This window comes from Mirounga leonina, unplaced genomic scaffold (assembly GCF_011800145.1).
Source record: "Mirounga leonina isolate KUSES-001 unplaced genomic scaffold, KU_Mleo_1.0 Mir_170, whole genome shotgun sequence".
Lineage (NCBI taxonomy): Eukaryota > Metazoa > Chordata > Mammalia > Carnivora > Phocidae > Mirounga > Mirounga leonina.
This window is the reverse complement of record NW_023270433.1, coordinates 3,518,483-3,532,203: the sequence shown is the minus strand read 5'-3', so window position 1 is coordinate 3,532,203 and position 13,721 is coordinate 3,518,483. Positions and strand designations below refer to the sequence as shown.

The following is a 13,721-nucleotide window of genomic DNA, read 5'->3' as shown; positions in this document are numbered from 1 at the left end:
GGGTGCACGGCTGGGCCAGAGGACGTGGAGGCGGCCGTGGACACCGAGTACAGGCAAGGAGGTCAGTCTGCCCCTTACTCCTCCTCTACACCTCTTCTCCTAGTCCTCCTGGCAGGAGCCTGGACATGAGGTCCAGCCTGTCCCTGGCTGCAGCCCTGGTTGGAGTCAGAGGGGTGGGAAGGAGCCCAGGAAGGAGGGAGCCCACCACCAGGGTGCCCGAGCATTGGGTGTACTTAGTGTTGCTCAGAACCCTCCTGGGTGCTCAGTGATTTCACCCCTTTTTATACACAAGCAGTGATCTCAAAGATCAAGGTCACTCAGCTCTGAGTGGCCAAGTCCAGCTGTGAACATGAACGGGGGACTCAGGGTCATTGCTCTTCACCCTCACTGAGCCCTGCACTGACCATCACAGGCCTTATCCTGGGTTGGGACTCCCCCAGCCAGGCCGCCCCCTGTGCCCCAGCTCAACCTGCCAAAGTCGGGGCCACAGACCCCATTTTCAATGAGGCTCTTAGCAGCCACCACACGAGCTTGCCAGTCACAGGGCTGTGACATGGCCCTGCTGTGTGTTTGAAGCCAGATCAATCTGACCCAAAGCCTAAGCTTACAGGGGAGCCCAAGGAAGTAGCCTCTGAGCCCAGGCTTGGAGGGGAGGCTGTCCTGGGTGGGGGCCATGTGAAGGGCAGTGGCTGCAGGGGGCTCTGAGGGGCAAAGGCTTGGTGGGCTCCCTGGGGGAGGAAGGCCCTAGGGAGGCTCGAGTAGGGTGAGGGGTGCACACTGGGGAGCATTTCTAGACCAGATCAGGCAGGGCTCTCTGGATGTTGGGCAAGGAGTCGGGGTCGCTGCAAGTTGGGGGGCCCGGGGGATACAATCCGGGCAGTCTTACCAGAGCCACAGCATCCTAGATTTAGAAGGAGCTTGGTGGGCATGTTATTGCCCACACTCAAGCATGGAACCCCAAAACCAACTAGGAATGAGCAGGCTGTCTGTTTAGTCCTGCGTAATGGGGGCTATGGAGGTCATCTGCCTCCTTTCGGGGTGGGGCAGGCTGCTTGGAGGTTCCAGACCTAGCCACGTCCCAAAGTGGCGGCCCAAGAGGAGTTCCAGCCATAATCTTGTTTGATCCTCACCCCAGGGCCTCGGATGAACCGTCCAACATCCCACAGGTGCTAGGACAGACTCTTAACCCCGTGTTCTCTCAGCTGTCACCCCTCACGTAGTTGTTCAGTATTTACAGAGGGCCTCCTGGGTTTCATATACAGGGGGAACCCGGGCCAGCCACGGTCTGTCCCGTCTTGGAGTTTACCAACTGGGCAAGGGGTGGAGATGGGCAGACATTGTAAATGGCACAGGGATGAGGAGGGTTGGTGGGAACACTGAAAGGCACCCACTTTGGAGCGGGGCACAAATCAAGGCAGGCTTCCTGGAGGTGACGTCAGGCGTGAGTCCCCAGAAATTGGCTGGGTGATAGGACAAACAGACCTGACTGGTGGACAGTGTGAGTAGAAGTGTGGCCGAGCGATGATGTGGGACTGTCACGTGTGGGGAGGAGGCAGCTGGCAAGGGAGAGGAAGCTTAAGTGTCAGGGGCCTCCACTGCAGACATTTTGTATTTGTGATTTTGTCTATTTCTTAAAGAAGTACCTTTGCAATTTAGAAAACCTCGAAGCCCCCCAAACCGATGGGCCCTGTCACCAGTGGTGCCTGTGGCTCAGATCTGATCCCGTCAGACAGGGGCCGAGAGCTGCCGGACTGTCTCTGGGCCTTCCCCCATCCATCTGCTGGGTCAGGCCCCGGCCCCCTCCACCACTCCCAATCCCCACCAGGCTCCTTTCCTCTTCCCACCCATGCAGCAGCTCTGGCTCCAAGCCCTCAGCTCTGTTTTGGAAAGTAGCTTGGACCCTGGTTTGGTTCCAGGAGTTGGGTCCTGTCACTCCCTCAACTCGTGTCTGAGGGCTGTGTCCTGCGATGGGGACCAGGATCAGCCATATTCCTTGGGGATCTGGGCCCAGGCTGAGAAGGGAAATCAGCTGGGTCCAGGAGAGGCTGGGCTGGGAGTGAGGCAGGGGTTCCTTTCTCCCCTGCAAACCTGCTGCTGCCGCCTGGGCATTGGGGCCACCTCCCCCCGGAGGCCTTCTCTGGCCTCCACGCCAGGGGGCCTCTCCCTGCCCCAAGGTAGAAGCTCCCTGAAGGCAAGTCCTGCTTCTTCAACACAACTGGCATCACAGGGCAGGTCCTGATGCTCTGGGAAGGTGCTCCCCACTGGGACACACGGGCTGTGGGCCCACCCTTGCCCCTCTGCCTGGAAGCACCCCAGCACCTCTCCCTGACTTGCCCTCCCCAGCCCAAGCGCTCTCCTCTGCTCACTCGGTCTGCTCAGACTCTGGCAGTCTGTCCTTGCTCGCTGGCCAGACCACAGGCTACAGGAGGAGTGGGCTTTGGGCTGACCCCCAGCTTTGCCGGGGTGGCCTAGTGGGTAGGTGCGTATTCCTCCCAACGTGGCCAGGGCGTGCCCCTCTGTGTCCTCTGTGGCAAAGGAGCTGCTGTCCCCAGAGGACTCAACACTGGGCCACCAAACCCTGAATGCACCCCATCTCTGTCCTGCCAGGCAGATAACCACGGGATGTCGGGGGGGGGGGTGCTCTGAAGCCACTCTGGGGCCACCGCACTGACGCTGCCCTCCCCGGCCCTCTAATCCGGGGCCTGCGCCACAGCCTCGGCGCCCCACACCCGCCGGTGGCCTCACAGGGCCGAGGCTGCCCCTGGTTTCAGGAGCACGGGCAGACACCTGCGTGACGGGCTCAGGGCCCCAGAGGCCACCCGGAGGCCAGCTGATGGGCTCTGCTCCCCTCGATGGATCGTGGAGAGTATGGCACGCGGACAGCACGTGCTCACGTCGCCCCTCCCCCAGGAGGGCGGGGACCAAATCCTGCTTGCTGCGGTGGTCAGCTTTAGTCCAGCTTTTCTGGGCAACTGGACCCGCTCTCCTCCACCGCACGAGCTGACTGTATGTGAAATCCAGGCTGCCTGGATCCCCCGTGGCTGGCCGGACGGACCCTCAGATGTGCAGGTGAAAACACCCTGGTTAGGGCTTAGCACATGCCAGCTTTTTTTTTTTTTTAAGACTTATTTATTTTAGAGTGAGCGTGCATGTGTGCGTGCACGCGCATGGCTGGGGGGAGGGGCAGAGGGAGAGAGAACCTTGAGCAGATTCCCTGCTGAGCCTGGAACCCAAGTGGGGGCGGGGGGGGGGGCTCTATCTCAGGACCCTGAGATCATGACCTGAGCCAAAACCAAGAGTCAGCCGCTCAACTGACCGAGCCACCCAGACGCCCCCCACGCCACCTTTGTTAAAAGCTGCCCAAGCCCTCTTACAAAGGAGGTGGCTGGTGGCAGGGAGTGTGGCCCACCGTGGGGTACGGGCTAGGCTTGACACAGAGAGAGCCAGGCCTGTTCCACTGCCAAGGTTCCCTCCAGGGCCGAGCCGGGGGGTTGGCTCTGTATGGCTGGGGGACATCAGAGTACCCAGGACCCCCGGCAGCCAGAGAAGAGGGTTCTGGGCTGCCTTTCACACCAGGGGCTTCGAAGTACAACTTTAAGGGCAACAGGCAACAGAAGGGGGGCAGAGGTGGGGTCTCAGGTGTGGAGGAGGGCTGACTCCAGAGCCTGCCCTGAAGGCACGTCTGCTGGGGAGAGCCTGCCAGGCCCTGTCTGCTTCACCTCTGCCTCCCCTCTTCCTGGCTGACTGTTCTAAGGCTGTGTGATCTTTGTGCTCTCCTCATGTGGGCGCAGCCCTTTACAGTTTACAAAGGCTTTGCGGCCTCCATTTTCCGGTTGAATTCTGCTAACAGCCTGAGGTAAGCAGGGTTGGACTGGTCCCACCTGAGGTCCGAGAAGGGAGGCCGCTGGCTGCGGGGCTGGGAAACCCCATCCACGGCAGCCCTGGCTCCACCATCAGCTCCTCAGCCAGCCAGTGGCCTTGTCCAGCGTTGAAAAGCGGATCAGCTTCAGGCACGGCGGCTGGGGCTTCCTGTCATCCCAGAGGTACTCAGGGGACAGCACTTTGGAGGGCTTGTGCGAGAGGAAGCGACGGTTCAGGTGGCTCTCCTCCTGCCAGGCTGCCATGATGCCATTGGCCTTGTCTGCCAGGATGGCCATGTGGCAGCCCCTGGTAAACTCATACACCCTGGCCACCCGCCCCCCAAAGACGGCCCCACCATAATAGAAGTCCCCCTCGCCGTCTGCCACGAAGGCGGTGGAAACACGCCTGCGCTCATAGGGGAACTGCTGGCGAGGTACAGCATAGTAGCCTGGGTGAATGGCAGCCACCAGGTCCCCCAAGGTCTCGGGGCCCCATGGGTTCCGGAACACCATGTCCACATCGAGGCAGAAGAGGTAATCCACCTCCTGGTGCGCGGTCTCAGCGATGTGCCGGCTGATGGTCTCCATCCGGCGCGTGGAGATCTCCTCCCAGCGGGAGTGCTTCTGGATGGGGATGGTGCTGAGGCTGCGGCCGGGGCCCAGCGGGACCCGAGGAACGGCCGCAGGGTCATTAGTGAAGACATAGTACCGCACCCGATAACCCTGCATGAAGAACCGCTCGGCCGACTCCAGGAAGTGCTGGATGAACTGGGTGTACCTGGCAGGGAGGAGGGTGGGGGAATGACCTCATCGACCTCGCTCGGGGTCCCCACTACAGGCTGGCCCCTCGCAGGCCTGGGGCCTGGGCTCGGCCAGGCTGGGGTCCACCTCCCAGCTCCTCACTTTGAGATGCCACTCAGGTCTGAAACCTCGGGGTCCTCCTCTGTCACACCCCCACAATCACAGTACCAGCCTCTTCCTTCGTAGGAAGGATGCTTAACAGGGATTCTTAAATTCGCACACGGAGCTAACTTTTAGTGAGCACTTAACTAGGTGCCAGGCAGTGTTTTAAGGGATTCTTAGCTCCTTGCAGCCTCATAAACTCCCTAAAGGCAGGCACCACATCCCCATTTTAAAGTTTATTGATTTTTTTTTAGTAATCTCTACACCCAATGTGGGGCTCGAACCCATGACTCCCAAGATCAAGAGTCGCACACTTCACTGACTGAGTCAGCCACGCACCCTCCTCATAATCCCCATTTTAGAGGCAGAGACACTGAGGCTCAGAGAGAGGAAAGTGACCACATGGTAGGCTAAGTGGCTGCATCATGGTGAGGTGAGTGGTGCTGGGGGCTGTGGGGCTTGGGGCCCAGCTGGAGGAAACTGCAGGCCCGCACCCCACCTCCAGGTCAAAGCCGATGGAACCTGACCCAGGCGGGCCACCCATCATCTGGCCAGCACTTGCGGTATTGGGGCTCCACCGTGGTTTCTCCCTCAGGAGTCCCAGAAAGAGATGCAGGGGGAGGCTGCCAGGCCTCCTCAAGGCTAGGCTAGGTGGGGTGAGGGAGAGGAGAGGAAAGCAGGAGATATCCAGAGAGTAGGCAGGCCCAGACTGGGGAGAGGGGAGAGGGTCCTGAGGGCGGAGTTTGACCTGCCTATGGCCTGACCATGGACCCCCAGTTATGCGAGGTGGTCTTGAGTGTTTCCAGTCCTTCATGCCTGCCTGCACTGTTCCAGGGGAACAGAGAGGGGTGAGGAGGCCAAGGGGGGTGTCCTCACAAAGGCTCCTGCTGCTCCCATTCCAGGGCCAGATCCCCTCCTCCAGGAAGCCCTCCCGTCATCACCCTCTACTCCCTACCTTCCCACACGCACAGCACCTGGTTCAGGGCTTTCCTGGCTTCCAGGCAGGGTCCCATGTCCAGGTCTTGTCCCTTCCCAGACTGTAAGCTCCTGTGGCTCAGTGACATCCCCCCACCCAGCCCGTTACTCACTTCCCCACGGCAAACACCGTAACCCCGATGGTCAGGTTCAGCGGCTGGTAGACGTGTTGCAGAAGCTCAGGGTTGAAGGTTCCCTCAGAGACGATGGGCGCCAGCCAGGGTGTAAGCATCAGCAGCTCAGTAGGCCTAGCAGCAGGGCAGGCCATGGGGGGTGAGGCCCTTTCCTTGGGAAAACCGCAGCCTCATCCTGGCCCTGCCTCCCATGTTGTGTGACCTGGGGCAGCTTCATCCCTGTCTCTGGGCCTCAGTATCCACCTATGGGAAGTGGGGATAAAAATAGCTCCTCCCCGGCATGGTCGAGAGGACCAGGAGTGATGCACATCCAGTGTGTAAGGGAGCCTAGCACTTCAGGTGCCTGCTAAGTGCCTAATGCATGAGGGGGAGCAATATCAGCAGGAACCCCGGATTGAGCACCTACTATGCAGCTGTGCCCCCCCTTTTTTAAGTAGGCTCCATGCCCAGCATAGAGCCCAACGTGGGGCTTGAACTCAAGACCCTGAGATCAAGAGTCGGACTCTCAACTGAACTGAGCCACTCAGGCACCCGGAGCTGTGCCTTTTGCAAACAACGTCTCATCTAGTCCTCCATCCAACCTGCTATGAAGGGGGTATTCTTATCCACCCATACAGAAACAGCTCAGAGCAGTTCGGTAACCTGCCCAAAGTTACACAGCTAGTGACAGAAAGGGACTGGAACCCAGGTCCCAGACTAGCTGGACCCCAAGGCCACCTGACATCCCCACCACCCCAGCTTATAAATCAGAGCTCTGCACCTGCCCGCCCCCCGCCGTGCCCCCCTTCCTCCCGCCAATCTCTCCATTCTGCACCCAGACCTTACCCAACACCCACCTCTGCTCCAGCAGCTTGGGCTGAGGGTACAGTGACCTGTAACCAAGAAGGGCCAGTGGTGAGGGGAGGCAGCCCCCAGCCCCCGGGGCCACAAAGGGGGAGATGGCAGTCTGCTTACCATGTCACCGGCTGGAACGGCTTCTCCCCCTTATACTGCAGTTTCATGTTGCTGGTGGCAGAGGCGAGAGAGAGGTGTTAGTGCTAGGGCGGGGGACAGAGCTACTCAGAGCGGGAAGGACAGAGCGGAGAAGAAGCAAACACCCCCATGGGGCAGGCACCATGCCAGGGTCCAGGCAGACTCCCTGGAGCCTTCCCCACTGCTCTGCCCACCCTGCAGGGGCTGGGCTCCTGCAGAAGCAGTCTGTCCGGGGTTACTGAGTGGCACAGCGGCAATCGGTACCCAGTGTCACCTGTCTCCAAAGCCGATGCTCTTTCAAGCATGTCACTCTGTAGGGCCCTGGCAGTGGGTAGAAGTTTTGAGAAGCTGCAAAGACCCGGTGATCCCAGGTCTGCCGCCTTCTCGCCTGGGGACCTGAGGTGAGTCACCTGAGCCCACGGTGATGGTCACTTGCAGGACCCAGTTACACAAACAGCAATCAAGGTATTGCTTCGATGGTATTTGGTGGATGTAATTAACATCTACACCAGCTGCCCTTAGGTAAAGATGATCCTGCCGGGCCTGGGTGGGCTTGATAGAATCTGGTGGAAAGGCTCGAAGAACAGAACTGAGCTTTCTGTGAAGACATTCTGCCAGTGTCAGTGCCGGCCCGAGCTCCCTTCCCAGGCCTGCTCCCCGGATTCCAGACGGGCTCAGCTCCATCAGTCAATCTACCTTTCTCCCTCCCTCCTCCGTTCTGTGTCTATCGTGGAATCCTGACTCATGCCCCCACGCTTCCTCATCTGTAAAATGGGTAACCATCCCTCACCCTCAGAGCTGCCCTGAGAATCAAGGTGTGCGTCCATGCCCAGCACAGAGCAAACACTCGTCAAGACCCTCTTGTCCCTTTCTTGGCAGGCAGCCTGCCTGTGTGGCCAGCCTCCACTAGCTTCAGCCGAGGGCAGCTTGGGTGGAGAAGCAAAAAGGAGGGCCCTGCAGGTTTGCATAGAGCCTCTGGCTTGGCCACCAGCGGGCTGGAAGGACCTGGGGCCAGACATTTGACTCCTCGGGCTTGAAAGTCCTCCCAATGACATCCCCAGAGAGTGGAAGTGAGGCCCAGAGAAGGCAGAGGCTGCCCGAGGCCACCCAGGGCATGCAGCAGCTGCAGAAGAGCCTGAGGTCATCAGGCCAGACCACCTGAGCACACCGCGCCTGCCATTCACTAAGGAATTTTCAATATGGCATCTTTGATGGGGATAGCTTAAGCCTCCTTAAGTTTTCCTACCAATTTTTAGTCTATGCTTCTCTCTCGCTCTCTCTTTTGGTGGTAAAATGTACAAAACAAAGCTTTACTATTTTAACCATTTTTTAAAAAAGATATATTTATTTTAGAGGAAGGAAGAGAAAGAGAGGGTGGGGGTAGAGGGAGAGAGAGGGAGAATCTCAAGCAGATTCCCTGCTGAACGTGGGGCCTGATGTGGGGCTCGATCTCACGACCCTTGAGATCATGACCTGAGCTGAAACCAAGAGTCAGATGATCAACCAGGCACCCCTATTTTAACCATTTTTAAGTGCACAGTTCAGGGGCCTGAAGCACATTCACACTGTTGTGCAGCCGTCCCCACCATCCCTCTCCAGAACCTTCTCATCTTCCCAAACTGAAACTCCGTCCCCATGAAATGCTGACCCCCCCCTCGGCCCCTGGTAACCATTATTCTACTTCTGTTTCAATGAATTTGGTTATTCTAGAGAGCTCATGTAAGTGGAATCCTGTAATATGTGTTTATCTTTCTGTGATTAGTTTAAACTCTTGAATCAACAATTTTTAAAAGTCAGTCTGTCACACTGGCTGTCTGCCCCAGTTTCCACCCAAACAAGCACTCAGGTCCCCACTCGGAAAGTGAGGGCATGCTGCAAAGGCAGGAAGCGAGGAGGAAGAGGGCCCACAACCCTGGCAGTTGGCTCCTCCCCAAGCCCAGCCACGCTCCAGCCTTATTAAAGCACTCGTTCAGTCATAAGAATACTGGAGCCACAGATGAGCCGGAGCCAAAAAAAACCAAAAAAACAAAAACCAAAAAACCCCGAAACAAAACAAAACAAAACAAAACAATTTCACATTTTCACACCCGTAGGTAGGAAAACCAAAAGTGAAGAAATCCAGATGAAAAGACAGGAAGATGTGGCCATTTAACACACACAAAATTTCTCCAACTTCAATCTATTAAAAAAAAGAGCTAAGTGGAACCAAAAGATAGACAAACTGGAAAGAAAAAAAATGTAGCAAATACTTTGGGCCCAAAGTGGTGCCAGAGCCCCCACAAAGAGGCCAGGGAGAGAAGGCAGTGTGGCAGGTACATCAGGGAAGAGGAAATTCAGTTCGTGGGAAGGGGGTGGGAGAAAGGAGAGCCTCGGTAGAAATCAAGGAAATGAAATCGAAACTCAGGAGATAGCATCCCCCACCGCTCAAATCAGCAAGGTGGTTTAGTTGTTGCTTTTCACAACACCCAGTGCTTCCTCTAGTCCTGGCCAGGGAGTGACGTCTGTGTGAACAAGAGAATGGGAGCCTGGCCCAGGGAGGGAACTATCAAATGAAAGGATTTTTTAATATGGGAAAAAGCTTTATATCTAGAGCTGCTCATTACAAACTCATTTAGAATCCTGGAATTGGAGGGGGCACCTGGGTGGCTCAGTCAGTGAAGCATCTGCCTTCCGCTTGGGTCATGATCTCAGGGTTCTGGGATCAAGCCCCATGTTGGGCTCCCTGCTCAGTGGGGAGCCTGCTTCTCCCTCTGCTCCTTCCCTCGCTCATGCTTGCTCTCTCTCAAATAATTAAATAAAATCTTAAAAAAAAAAAAAAAGAATCCTGGGGAATTGAAAACAACTGAAATCCCCCCCTGGTCCTTTGTGGGAAAGGGGGAGAAGTTCAAGAATTATGACCCAGTTCCTGGGGGCAATTAAAGGGTGGTGACCATGAAGAGGATGAACACACGCTGAAGAACATAGCCAGTTCTGGGAACACAGGATAAAAATCGCAAAAACATTATGATCACAAATCTTTTCTTTTCTTCTCTTTTTTTAAAGATTTTATTTATTTATTTGACAGAGATAGAGAGCACAAGTAGGCAGAGTGGAAGGCAGAGGGAGAGGGAGAAGCAGGCTCTCCACCGAGCAGGGAGCCAGACGTGGGGCTCGATCCCAGGGCCCCAGGATCATGACCTGAGCCAAAGGCAGACGCTTATCCAACAGCCACCCAGTCGTCCCGATCACAACTATTTTCAATAGCAAGCGGGCATTCTGCTTTTAGAACCAAGTTAGATGCACAGTCGATTCAACTAGAAAGGGCAGCAACCAACAAGTCGACCATGAACTTTGGAAGCAAAGTATAACTCAGACCGGTAGGACACAAGAGGGTATTTTTTCTTTTGTCTTTTCTGCTTTCCTGCTTCCTAATTGATTATATTCTGTGTTTGTAACAATGAAACATGCCTTGTGGTTAATTAGCAGTCTATGAACCAGATTTTAAACTTGCCTTTAGCTATCACGAAGATACCCCCCCCTTAAGACTGTCCCAGCCCATTTTTCCACTCTTAACTATCAAAAAGTCGGGTTTGTTATGTGGGGGAAGTTTGGTCCCCTGTTAAATTGTTCCTTGAATCCACACTGAACACAAAATTTTGCAAAAAGTCAAGTCCTAAGAGCACTATTTCCTGAGCACCTGCTGTGTGGTGTGTACTTCAGCTGACCATTTACAGGGGTCATCACACTCCATGCTCCAGGTGGCCCGGAGGGGACTTCCATCATCCCATTTTACAGATGAAGAAAGTGAGGCTCAGAGCCCTGCGGCATGCTCGAGGTCAAAGCACAGAGGGGGCGCTGCAGGGACGCTAGAGGACTGACATGGGAATTGTACTCCACAGCCCATAAATTACCCAACACTTATCAAACTGATCAGAATCATGAGCTTAGGACCTCATAACCTGCAAAGTGACCCTAAAAATCTCCCAGTGCCCCCACTCCAGGCAGCCCACAAGGCCCAAATTCTCCCTGCCCCATACTTACAAGATCTCTGGGCAGGGGAGGTAATACGGGACATAGGAGAAGGGCAGCCAGTTCTCCACATACATCCTGGGAAAGAAAAACACCTGTTGACTGTCATGAAGCTGAAAACCCACTTAGTGCACGTTGATGGGAGTCAAGGCACCCAGCGGGGCGCATCTGGGGATCCCCTACCACTCCTTGGGTCTGGCTGACCTCAGAGGGCAAAGCCTCCCGTTCTTCTGCAATGCGGCCATTATTCACCCATGCGGTCATTCATTCCCAGGGCAGGAATGTTTTTGATGCCAGGCCCTACGCACGGGGGAGTGGTGGTGAGGGGTGGTGGTGGTGGGAGGACTTCACAGAAAGAACACGTGGGGTGAATTGTGTTTGAATAGGAGTTCATCATTAGCAAGGCTAGAAGAACGGTCCAGGCAGAGGAAATTGCAAGTGCAAAGGCCCGGAGGCCATTATTATTCAAAGTCCAGAAACCAAAACTAGTTTGGTCTTACTGGGGTTGGGGTTGAGGGACCGGTGTGCCAAGAGAGGTGGGTGGGACCTAGGGATCCATAAAGGGATCAAGGTTTGGGGGTTGAGATGCCAAGAAAGGGAGAAGCCTGGGGTGAAGGGAGGGCTCCATGGGGATATGCTCACCACAGAAAGCAGAGGGCAATGCCCAACAGCAGGCAGAATCCTAGGCCCAGGGCCAGTCTGCGGCAGCGCATTGCTGGGTGAAGCCTTTGAACCTGGGCACTTGGAGAGACTGAGTGGGCTTGGTGAGCCAGTCCACCTCTCCCAGGGCTGTCAGGCTCTGAGCCTGTGTCTCTGGGATCCGAGGAACACCTGCAAAGGAATGCTCCCGATATCCAGGGGATAGTGGCCCCGTCCTTGCTGCTCTGCCTTCCCCTGGGCGGCGCCAGCTATGACAGCTCCGGTAGGTGGACAGGGGGACAGTGGCTCAGTGCTCAGCCGAATCCTGCAGCTGTGCCTGGGGAGAGGCGGACCGTCCCCCTGCCTGGGCTGTCTTCCTCCCAACCCCCGCCCTCCGCGGGGAGCACACGGCGTCCAGCCCAGGGACTCGGGCGCAGCGCTGGGAGGGGCGCTTGGGCGGGGCTTGGAGAAGGATTCCTGGGGGTAACAGCGGGGACACCGGAAATCGAGCCCAGGGCCGGCCCAACGGGGACACACTCGGCTTGGGCGGGGGCTGCGCCGAGAGGGGCCGCCGTGATGCCCTTGCGGTGGGGTAGGGGTGGGGGGTAGGATGGCAGCCGTGTCTTCCTCCGGGAGGCCGAGCCTGGGTCTCCAGGGGACGGCGGGAACGCGCTCCAGCTCTCCCTGGCTCGGTAACCTTGGGCAAGTCACTCTGCTCCCCCTCCACCCCAGCCTCCGTGTCCTCCCCCGCCAAAGCGGTCCGCACCCGGGGCCTGGTGCCCAGACGGGCACCCGACTTCCGCCCGCCACTGCGCCGCGACGCGGGACGTGGGGAGCGCGACTGTCCCCGCGGGCTGTAGACTCACCCCTTGCGACCGGACGGGGTTTAGGACGGACGGAGGGGAGCACCCCGCGCCGGAAACCAGGGACTCAGCTCGCCAGGGCCCCGACGATACCCGGTGGCCGCGCCTGCAGCCGCGCCCGGGGCTCACTCTGGGGCAAGGCCGGCGGCCGGGAGGAAAGGAGCCGCACGCCCCGCCCACCCGCCAGCGCGATCCCGCCCCCGCCCCCTCCACCCCCCCCGCCCCCCCCCCCCCCCCCCCCCGCCGGTCCCAGCCCCTGCCCACCTGCCGCCCGCGCCCGCCCCCGGGGTCCTAGCGCGCGGGGTCCCCTGGGCGCGGTCTCTCCTGGCCATCTGGGCGGCAGCCTCGCACGCAGCGGACCCAGCCCGGTAGCGAGACGAGCCGGTCCGGGAGCTCAAGGCGAGGGTGAGGGCCTGAGAAATCAGAAAAACTTTCATGTTTTTAGAAGAACGTGGAAACAATCACAGGAAGGAAAAACCAGCTGAACACTGCACTTACCTTGCGGTTTAGCTCAGGGCCTCCGAAATCTCTCTGAGCCTCCCCCCTCCCCCCAAAAAGAGTTACCATACTTTCCTCCTACTTGTTGGGGTAGCATTGACCCTTGTTCACTCCAGCGACTCCCGGGGGCCCAGGAGGACCTTCTTACATCTTACCAATTCTGGGGACAGACCCTGTGCCAGTGGGTCGGGGTCGCCCAGCAGGCCTGAGCTCCAGGCTCCCAGGGTGCTCACTCTCCTCCTGGGGCCTCACTGTGCTAGGTCCTCCCTCAGTCTTCCTGGGCGCGCAAGTCCTCCTCTGCTCAGGGACCACCCTCGGCCCAGGCTCCACACGCTGGGACTGGGAGCGGGTCGTCTGGACCTTCTGGACTCGCGCTCCTCTGCCCATGACATGGGTACAGGCTGGCCTCACAGACTGCTCAGAGGAGACCCAGTGCAGGAAGATGCAGGCCCTGGAAGGGAGATGCCAAGTGACCCCAAGGGAGTACACAGGCCTTGCACAAAGCACTGGGCTTACAGGGCCAAGCGCCAGATGGGGGCGCCCAGCCATGGGGCACGGGGGGGGGGGGGGTGTCCTCCCAAGGGCAGCGTGGTTGGGGAGGCCCCTGAAGGGCCCCAGAAGAGGCAGGAGACAAGGAAGACGACAGGACAGAGCTGCCCAAGGAGGACGACGTAAGGGTCAGAGGATCGCAGAGACCCTTGGGAAAGCTCGGAGGCCCTGGACATTGGCTGAAACGCTGTCATTGGGTCAGAAAAGTGGTGTCACAACCCCCCAGCAACATTGTATGATTTACTCTTCGTTGCCTCTAGGAATCAGTGTGTATGGGCCCTTAGAACTCACACTGCGTTAAGTCTAGCATATACTTACTT

The 13,721-nt window shown here is 57.7% G+C and overlaps 1 protein-coding gene across 1 annotated transcript; it reads right to left on the bottom strand.

The window, feature by feature from the left end:
• Positions 1-3,261: 3,261 nt before the first annotated feature.
• On the bottom strand, positions 3,262-12,507 carry GBGT1 (globoside alpha-1,3-N-acetylgalactosaminyltransferase 1 (FORS blood group)). Its single transcript, XM_035015523.1, has 7 exons — positions 12,358-12,507; positions 11,495-11,683; positions 10,865-10,930; positions 6,827-6,877; positions 6,709-6,744; positions 5,852-5,986; positions 3,262-4,638 (listed from the first exon to the last, which is right to left on the bottom strand). The coding sequence occupies exons 2-7, from the start codon at positions 11,563-11,565 to the stop codon at positions 3,954-3,956; spliced, it is 1,044 nt and encodes a 347-aa protein (XP_034871414.1). The 5' UTR covers positions 11,566-11,683; positions 12,358-12,507; the 3' UTR covers positions 3,262-3,953.
• Positions 12,508-13,721: the final 1,214 nt, after the last annotated feature.

What these genes read in the sequence shown, in the direction of transcription:
- GBGT1 (XM_035015523.1), bottom strand. Translation starts at nt 11,565, where the DNA reads ATGCGCTGCCGCAGACTGGCCCTGGGCCTAGGATTCTGCCTGCTGTTG. An exon ending in CCGTTCCAGCCGGTGACATG is followed by an intron (nt 6,745 to 6,826) that starts GTAAGCAGACTG and finishes TCTTGGTTACAG; the next exon opens with GTCACTGTACCCTCAGCCCA. An exon ending in CCCAAGCTGCTGGAGCAGAG is followed by an intron (nt 5,987 to 6,708) that starts GTGGGTGTTGGG and finishes CCCTGCTGCTAG; the next exon opens with GCCTACTGAGCTGCTGATGC.